Source organism: Sinocyclocheilus rhinocerous, unplaced genomic scaffold (genome assembly GCF_001515625.1).
Source record: "Sinocyclocheilus rhinocerous isolate Xijiao unplaced genomic scaffold, SAMN03320098_v1.1 scaffold28, whole genome shotgun sequence".
Lineage (NCBI taxonomy): Eukaryota > Metazoa > Chordata > Actinopteri > Cypriniformes > Cyprinidae > Sinocyclocheilus > Sinocyclocheilus rhinocerous.
In genome coordinates, this window is record NW_015652416.1 from 1240534 (window position 1) to 1250513 (window position 9980).

The 9980-nt window shown below is 44.0% G+C and overlaps 1 protein-coding gene across 1 annotated transcript in view; it reads left to right on the forward strand.

Moving 5' to 3' along the window:
- Positions 1 to 9980, forward strand: part of LOC107714925 (SPRY domain-containing protein 3-like) — a 69996-nt gene that overhangs the window by 23674 nt on the left and 36342 nt on the right. The window contains exon 7 of the mRNA XM_016520923.1: positions 1000 to 1224. Within this exon, the coding sequence (XP_016376409.1) occupies positions 1000 to 1224 (225 nt within the window). The remainder of the gene's footprint in view (positions 1 to 999; positions 1225 to 9980) is intronic.

The following is a 9980-nucleotide window of genomic DNA, read 5'->3' on the forward strand; positions in this document are numbered from 1 at the left end:
ATAAAGAATATCTCTTTGGATTTGAGACTTTAGTCTTTGCAACTTTACAGATCTTCTTTATGCACCAAGAGCTTGTAACACTCCAAAGAGAAAGGAAAACTTGAAATCGCATCATATGACCCCTTTAATGTTTTTGTCTCGTCGCTCCGGCCGGACAGGGCATCAGAGTATGGTAAGGGGCGTAACATTTCTGTCTCACGCTTGAGGTATTTGGCCAATCACAATGCCCTGGATATGAGCTTTGTAAAAATCGATGCGTTTCAGAAAGGCGGGGCATAGAGGAGAAACAATAATGTACAGTATGTGGAAAATAATGTGTTTTTTGAACCTTAAACCGCATAAACACATTTCATTACACCAAATACACAAAATACTGTTCTTTTTAGCAGCATCATATGACCCCTTTAAAAAATATTACTGACCCCGAACTTTTGAATGGTAGTTATGTTGACTGTATAAAATATATCAATGAACTGACATTTAGAGATGATTTAGGTAAAATTAAATTTAAGACTTATCTAAGTTTAAAGCTTCTAAACATCCCTTTAATTCTGTATTTACATAAATAAGAAAATCGCCAAATTGCAAAGTAAAACAGTGTTAAACACATTTAATCAATTGCAAGTGTTAACTTTGCCAACCCCATGTAAAAATAATTAGACACTATAGATTTAAGCATTCTTTAGCTAATCACGTAACATCTGCATCAAACTATGAGTTCTATAGTCTATTGTGTGTAATGGTTTTGTTTATTACTCCATTACAGTGGTTACAAGAATCTGTAGAGATAAAGTCTTTGAACACACAATAGTCTAGTCTTCAAATTGAGGGTTGTTTTCTGATGACTGGTTTTCCTGCAGGCCAGATAGTAGGGTCAGGAGTGATACAGACATCATTTCAAAGAGCAGTCTTTATTCTCAGTTATAATGTGCTGTAAAATAGTGGTTAACTTTATGGAATGCTTTAACAGAGCTCTCTTTATATGTGTGTGAATGGAAGGTGGGGTCAGTGGTGGTGCCGGTGGCTCCAGATGGGCTTTTCCCTGCCATTGGCATGCACTCCCTCGGCGAGGAGGTACGGTTGGACCTGCAGGCAGAATGGGGTTCGGAGGAGGAGGACAGCGTCATGATGGTGGACAGCCATGAGGATGAATGGGCACGCCTGTATGATGTCAGAGTCAGCGGCACGGTGAGTGGGGGATGGCCATCGAAAACCAAACCAAATGTGAAACCAATGAGTTTCATAATCATTTTTGCCTCTGCAGGTCTGTGGAAAATGTTATGAGTTAAGTGCCGGCATGGTGAAAGACTGTAAAGTAAACCATATTTTACACTGGGTTAACTGGAAGTCATGTATTGTTAGAAATTAGTGGTGCTTGCTAAGGCAAGAATCAATATTCCAGTTGCCATATTTAGGCTTAAGGATTGTAACGAACCCTGAACCTTGGCGGACATTAATGATGACGTTTCGTGTCTCATTTCTGAGCAGTTGAATGTACAATTTTCGCCCGGTGGCTGAGAAAACTGGCTCAGAGGTTTGCTCTAAAAGAGGAACATGAGCTATATCTAGACACTTTGTGTTGGTGATTTTTGCACAGGGAAGTACCAGTTTGCAATACCTTGGTGTTACACAGTATTCACGGTTTCTAATAGAATGTCTCAGAATTTCTTGGCGCCAGTTACATGGCATTGTACTCAACCACATATTTACATGGCAATGCCGTCAACCAGAGCATCATGACCATGTTTTCCTGGTAAGAGAGGATCATAGCTGTTTTTCATAGCTGTAGAATTCTGATTACCACCCACATTTGTTTTTACTTGTAAAATCAAATCCTGCTATTTTTATTCAAACTTTTGTCATACACCAACCATTCAAAATTATGGGGTCAGTAAGATTTTTAATAATTTGGAAAGAAGTCTCTTGTGTTCACCAAGTTTGTATTTGATCAGTAGAGTAAAAATAGTAAAAAAGTGAAATATTATTACAATTTAACAGCATAATTACTCCAGTTTTTAGTGTCACATGATCCTTCAAAAATCATACTAATATGCTGATTTGATGCTTATGAAACAATACTTATCATTATCAATGTTGAAAACAGTTCTGCTTAATACTTTTTTTGAAAACCATCATACATTTTTAAGGATTCTTTGAATATAAAGTTCAAAAGAACAGCAGTTATTCGAAGTGGAAGCTTTTTGTAACATTCTAATTGTCTTTACTGTCACTTTTGATCAGTGTAATGCATCCTTGTTGAATAAAAGTGTTCATTTCTTTTAAAAAGAAAATCTTGCTGACCCCAAACCTTTGAAAGGTAGTGAAGTTCTAACATTATTGCAATAAATAAGGTCTGTGTTCCCAACATCCAAGCCTTTTAGTGTTACTTTGATGTAATCCCTGCTTAAAATATTTTGAACCATCATATCTCACAGGTTTTCCCCAATAAATTATGACAGGAATGATGTAAATCCAAAAACCACACATTACTTTACTTCCTGTCAGCCATTTACCAAGTTGAAATTATCATCATTCCTAGAAAAAAACAACAACACCTGGAGGAACGCGGTGATAGAGGAGTCTGCCGAACCCCAATGCGTGTGCGGTTGTGACTGAGTGGAGGGAATTGCTCGCTGGAGGCAACGTTTTTTCACTAGTAATTCCTCAGAGTAGTGTTTAGATAAAGTTGAAAGGAACAAGCAGTCGTGTGTTTGGATTGGTTATGGCACAGAGACCTCCCAATAGAGTGAGACATCGTGCTCACCTTCCCATCTGATGCCCTGGACCTTCTTTGGCCTATTAATGCTGTACTGAGGTCATGACAGCATTCAGCATAAAGTGCCGCACTGTTGTTATGCTTCACTGGACTGATGGCACGAACTGGGCAGCGCAGGCCAGAAATTACACCAGACCATCTTGTAAAAACTCAATAAGAGGACTTACGAGGTGCCAAGGAATCTTTTTGCCTTTCTAAAATGTGTTTTTCTCAGTTGTGTGCCTTCTCTGTGAGTCCCGTTGGCTTGACGAGAGGGTGTTCCAAGACTTAAAGACGCTGCTGATAAGGGCATGTTTTAACAAGAACCCAAAAACGTTGGTAGATGGAACCAAGTGCGAATGCCCACGTGGTTTAGTTTCCACTGAGTTCGTTTCTTTTAGAATTCGCAATCTCGCTACAAGATGGATTTTGTGCAAAGCACACGCCGTCAGCGGTATGCCAATAATAAAATGATTATTTCGTATGTTTAATAGCTGAGGTTCGCCAGGCAGCTTTTGAAGATGCTTATCTCCTACTCTTCAGGCACGATCTAATGTAAACCAAGACTTAGAGTGTTCTTTCGCAGTCTGTCCATTTTGTGGCCTGTCTCCGACGGATCCAACATGCCGTCTGCGGCTTTCAGAACATCACCAGTCATTCCCTCCATTTATGGAGTAGCTCTTGTCTTTCAGTGATAGTTGGTAGGAACACATTTCCATTTTGTGGTAAAATGATTTAGAAATGTCTGTCTTTCAGTAAGACATTTCAGTAAGACATAAAAACAAATGTATTACAGTATTAGTACAGATATCAACATCAGTGTCTTAAATAATCTTTGTTTATCAAACCAAAGGGGTTTTCCGCAACTTTTATGGGATGTCACCATAGAACAGTGCAATGAATTTAATAGGGACGAACCTCAAGCATTCTGTCATAATTTAATCGCTTTGGAATACAATTCAATTCAATTCAAGTTTATTTCTATAGCGCAGGGGTGGCGAACTCCGGTCCTGGAGAGCCGCAGTCCTGCAGAGCTCAGCTCCAACCCTAATAAAAACTCACCTGCCTGTAGCTTCCTAGTAACCCTTCAGACCTTGATTAGCTTGTTCAGGTGTGTTTGATTAGGGTTGAAGCAAAACTCTGCAGGGCTGCGGCTCTCCAGGACCGACGTTCGCCACCCCTGCTATAGCGCTTTTCACGATGCAAATCATTGCAAAGCAGCTTTGTTTTTGTTTTTTATTAAAGCTTTAATAGAGTACGGCAACTGCACGCGCATCCATGTTTAACACTTCTCATAGCTATGTGAAAATAAGTGTATAATTTGAACAGTTCATTGTTATAGCTGAGCTGAATGAGAGAGGGAGAGAGAGATGCAGAGCGTGTGCAGACTAGAGCAGGGGGACACGAGGAACAGGATTGAGAACCGCTGCTTTAGAACATTGATTTTGAAACTTGTGAATCCATTAGAATCGCAATTCATATATGAATAGATTTTTACGTGCACCTCTAGTTTTCTCTTCCTCTTCTCTAAAGCAGCGCAGCATGGCCTCGCCCCCTTTGCTGCCTTTTCCCGAGGGTGGGGTTTATCAGGGTTTGTGATGTCACGAACCCGGGAAGTAACTTCTTGTAGTCCCTACCAGCCCTTTTTGTAGGCATTAAAATGCCAGAATTTTAAAAGACGATATCTCCGTTTGCATTGAACTTTCAGCTTCGTAACTTTGCAGATATTGTTTATGTTCAAACAGCAACATTACACACTAACGTTAAAAACGTGAAATCGCAATGAACCACCCCTTTAACATGCAAAACTGAAAACATCTCCTGAGGAAAATAATTTTCATACAGGTTTGGAATAGTACAGTGGTGAGTAAATGATGAGTGAAGCATCCCTTTAAGTGCCTTGCTCTCATTTAGCAGATTGTTGTTTTATAAAAGTGGAATTAATACAATAATGTTCTTAATTTAGTAATATTACCATGAACCAAGAACGACAAGTTCAAGTTCAACAATATGCAAAATTAGTAATTATAGAACCAAAGAGCTGTGCTATTCAAAATTTATTTGAGAATGCCTTTTAAATACTAATTCAGTACTAGGGATATGCCGGTATCAGATTTTCATGTTGCGATTAATTGCTAATGCTTTTATCAAGGTATTATCATTTCAATCAGTATTGAAATTTAGTTGCAAAAAAATGTTGTCATAATACAGTATAACAAGTTTAATAACTTTTTTCTTATAACAAAAATAACTGAACATTTAAATACAATAGAGCAATAAACAAAAAATGTATAAAGTAAAAATTAAACCGATTAAAGTACAAATGAATTATAAATACCAATAGGTACCATTTTACAATAAGATCTCATTAGTTAACCTTAGATACTGCATTAAAATTCACAATGAGCAATAGCTACATTTGCTGCAGAAGTAGCATAAAATTAAATAACACAAAATTTCTCGAGCAATTTTTGAAGGGGACACAAATAATACAGCTCAAATTGTACTTGTAAGGATATGTATACACAGAGGAAAGCCTTACTACTATTAGTGCAGCACAACTTCAAGCTGTTGTGGTCGCGCCGCGACAGCGGTCGTGTCTGTTGTAGACATTGCTATCCGTCACAGTGTTGCCAAGTCCGCGGTTTTCCTGTGGAATTCGCAGACAGCACACACAAACACGAACACATGCTGAAATGAGTGCTGTGCCTGCCTGCCATGAGGAGATTGTGAATAAAGAATGAATATTAGTCGAATTTAAAATAAACATTTGCATTTCAATGCAAAAATAGTACAATCAAATGTTAAGTGTGTGTCAGGGAGCGTCATCAGTGGCGCACGAGATGCGGTGATGATGATGTAAGTGACGTTGTTGCATTTTAATATTTTGTTAGTCTAGCCCACGAGACGCGCCGCTGCTGTCTGAAGGATGATCAGAAGAAATGGACAGGACCTGAGTTAAATATATGAGTGTCACAGCAGAGGGTCTGAATACTTAGGACCATGTTATATTTCAGTTTTTCTTTTTTAATAAATCTGCAAAGATGTCAACAATTCTGTGTTTTTCTGTCAATATGGGGTGCTGTGTGTACATTAATGAGGAAAAAAAATTAACTTAAATGATTTTAGCAAATGGCTGCAATATAACAAAGAGTGAAAAATTTAAGGGGGTCTGAATACTTTCCGTACCCACTGTATGTTTAATTCTTATTTTGTGTTTGACTGTTAAAACAAAAAATATTAGTTTTTTGTCTCAATAGATTGGGTTAATTTAAAAATACAGTGGTTAAATTTAAAAAAACAATTTTCTATTGCTCTTTGTTTTTAAAAAAAGATTATAAAAAATTTCAATAATTATCGATACCGAACGATATGAAACATTGTCACAGATCAAGCCAGAGACAACAGGTTAGTGATTGAAATAGCAGGTTTATAGACAGGAATGGATGTGCAGATTGACTGAAGCAAAGGCGGGTGAGTATCCAACAGAAATTATAGTTCTAATGATTCTTAGCCGAGTACTGAAGATGGGTTTCTTTGCAGGTATGCAGAGGGTACGGGATCCAGGAGCGAAGGAGATCACCGTAGGAGGAACCTTGGGAATCTAAGGGTGAGTAGAGACAGGTAAGTAGCATATAACGAGTCTGGAAAAGTTCAGGGTAGTGAACGGTAGACCGGACGGTGAGTGACTGGAAGGGAGCGTGCTTTTGAATGGTGACTTGATTGCAGATGACAGGTGCGGTGAATGTGATCTGGTGTAAGTTGTGGCTGGTGATTGTGGTGACTCGCTGATATTACCCCCTCTTTCAGGGGCGGCTCCTGACACCCTCAAGTGGTGACGGGGGTGACCACGGCCTCTGCGTGCAGGACGATTCGGATGGGTCCGATTGAACTCTTCTAACAGTAAGGGGTCAAGAACGTCGTCCCGGGCCACCCAGGATCTTTCCTCTGGTCTATATCCTTCCCAATCTACCAGGTATTCTAGCCGGCCGCCCCGCCGCCGCGAATCCAAGATTTCCTTGACCTGGTAGACGGATGGCTGTTAGAGGATCTCTGGAGGAGAAGGCTCCGCTGGTTCCATGAGTTCTGGTGCAGAAGGAGAGCAGGGTTTTAGGAGGGATACGTGAAAGGAGGGGTGAATTCTGTACCTGGGTGGGAGTTGAAGCTGGTAGGTGACCTCATTTATCTGCCTCTGTATCGGGAACGGACCGATGTAGCGGGGACTCAGCTTCTCGCAAGGCAGGCGGAGGCGCAGATCCCGGGTTTATAGCCATACTTGGTCTCCAGGCTGGTAGGTGGGAGTCGAGGAACGCCGGGTGTCCGCGAAGGTTTTGTTTCTCTGCACTGCACGTTGAAGGTGTACGTGAGCTGAGTCCCACACTCTCTCGCTCGCTCGGAACCAGTAGTCCACAGCTGGGACCTCCGATGGTTCTTTGGTCCACGGGAAGAGTGGGGGTTGGTAGCCAAGTATACACCGGAAAGGTGTGAGTCCGGTGGAGTTTTGTCAGAGGGAGTTTTGTGCATACTCAGCCCATGGGAGGAAGCGGGCCCAGCTGTGCTGGTCGTCTTGGCAGTATGCCCGGAGGTAACGCCCGATTTCCTGGATCTTGCGCTCAGTCTGGCCTTTAGTCTGGGGATGATAACCGGAGGACAAGCTCACTGTGACCCCTAGCAGTTGGAAGAACGCTTTCCAAAGTGGGAGATGAATTGCGGACCCCGGTCTGAGACGATATCCTCTGGGACTCCGTAATTCCTGAAGACATGTGTGAAGAGCGACTCGGCAGTTTCTCGCGCCGTGGGTAATCCCTTGAGGGGAATTAGTCTGCAGGTGTTGCCTTCAGAGTTGGGTAAGTCCGTTACGAAATCGATCCCAATGTGAGTCCAGGGCCGCTGAGGTATGGGCATTGGCATGAGCTTGCCTACAGGGAGGTGACGAGGGGATTTAAACATGGCACAGACTGAGCACCCTTGGACGTACCTGATGACATCACGGGACATACTGGGCCATCAGTACCGAGCTTGGAGGAATGAGAGGGTCCGTTGGCTGCCTGGATGTCCAAAGCCCGGTACATTGTGAACTGAGCCCAGAAGTGGTAGTCGCTGAGATGTGGGAACATATGTCTTCCCTTCTGGGCCTCCCAGCGGAGCTGGTTCGGTGAGAGTGGCGGCTTGGATGTCCTTGTCGATATTCCATACTATGGGACTTACAATTAGGGCTGGAGGGAGAATTGGCTCAGGTTCAGAGGGTGCATCTGGTGAGTGCATTCGTGACAATGCGTCCGCCTTACAGTTACGTTTGCCAGGCCGGTAGGTGATGGTGAAGTGAAACCTGGTGAAGAACAGCACTCAGCGGGCTTGACGGGGATTGAGTCTTTTTGCATCTTGGAGATATTAAAGGTTCTTGTGGTCCGTAACAACAGTAAAGGGATGATTTTCTCCCTCCAGCCAGTGTCGCCACTCTTCTAGAGCCAATTTAATGGCGAGTAGCTCTCTGTTACCAATATCATAGTTTTGCTCCGCTGGGGTCAGTTTCTTGGAGTAGTATGCGCAAGGCTGGAGGCGTGGATGCTCGCCATACAGTTGAGACAGCACGGCCCCAACCCCGGTGGAAGATGCGTCCACTTCCACCACAAACGGGACTTGAGGATTGGGATGACGAAGGATAAGGGGCCGTGCTGAAGGTGGTTTTGAGTTGTCCGAAGGCTTCGTGGGCGCTGGGATTCCAGGACAGGGACTTGGGCTTACCTTGGAGCAAAGAGGTTAATGGAGCTGTGTGCAGACTAAAATCCTTAATGAAGCGATGATAGAAGTTTGCGAATCCTAGGAATCTCTGAAGCTCCTTCACTGACTGGGGCCGATTCCACTCCGTAATGGCCTTTACCTTCCCCTGGTCCATTTGAATTCCCTCCTGGCCGATAACGTATCCGAGGAACTGCACGGTGGGGCGATGGAACTCGCACTTCTTCAGCTTCAGGTAGAGATGGTGTTGGCGGAGCTTCCTGAGGACCTGCTTCACATGATGGCGATGGTCGGCCTGGTTCCGGGAGTAGATGAGTATATCATCGATGTAAATGATTACAAAGTCATTGAGGAACTCCCGGAACACCTCGTTCATAAATCCCTGGAAGACGGACGGAGCGTTGGAAAGGCCATATGGCATAACGAGGTATTCGTAGTGGCTAGATGGGGTAATGAAGGCCGTCTTCCACTCATCGCCTTCCCAGATTCGAACGAGGTCGAATGGAGCGCAGGTCCAGCTTGGAGAAGATGCGTGCCCCACGGAGTTCCTCGAGAGCTGCAGGGACCAGGGGAAGTGGGTAAGGATGCTTCACAGTCTGGGAGTTTAGAACACGGTAATCAATGCATGGCCTTAAGCCCCTGTCCTTTTTGCCCACGAAGAAGAAACTGGATGCGTCTGGTGATGTGGAGGGACGAATGAAACCCTGAGAAAGAGCCTCCTGGATGTATTCCTCCATAGCCTTGCGCTCCGGGATGGACAGGGGGTACACTCGACCCTTGGGGAGTTTAGCTCCAGGCAGCAAGTCGATAGCGCAGTCCCATGGCCGATGATGCGGTAGGTGAGTGGCAGCCTGCTTACTGAAGACATCCTGGAACGCCACATAATCAGATGGGACGGTGGGTGTTTCCAACGGCTCGGGACTTTCGATGTGAGTGGAGGCTATTTGAGCCGTGCGAGGAGTTTGAGACGGCTTGGGAAGGGCAGAGATGCAGTGCTGCAGGCAAAACTCGCTCCAGCGAGTTACCTCACACGAGTCCCATCTGATTTCCGGAGAATGGAGAATGAGCCAGGGGCGTCCCAGGATGATATCCACCATGGGTTCCTCCAGTACCAGAAAGGTGATCTCTTCCTCATGCAGGTTGCCGATCTTGAGCCTCAGCGGAGGAGCTCTGAATTTAACCCGCCCACTCCCTAGCGGTTTTCCCTGGATGGTTTCGACTCTGAGCTCCCGGGCTTGGCGTGTGCAGGGCAAGTGAAGACGTTTTAGTAGGTTCTGTGAGATGAAGTTGCCTGAGGAGCCCGAGTCGACGAGGGCAGGGACTGTAATGGAATGATCTGGAGTGAGGAGTTGCACTGATAGCATGGAAAGTTTGGAGATTTCAGGTTCAAATTGAAGGGTACTCACCGTTGGACGTGGGGGTCGGACAGGGCAGATTCCGATGTAATGGTCCGTGGCCGCGCAGTAGAGGCAGAGTCCTGCCGCGA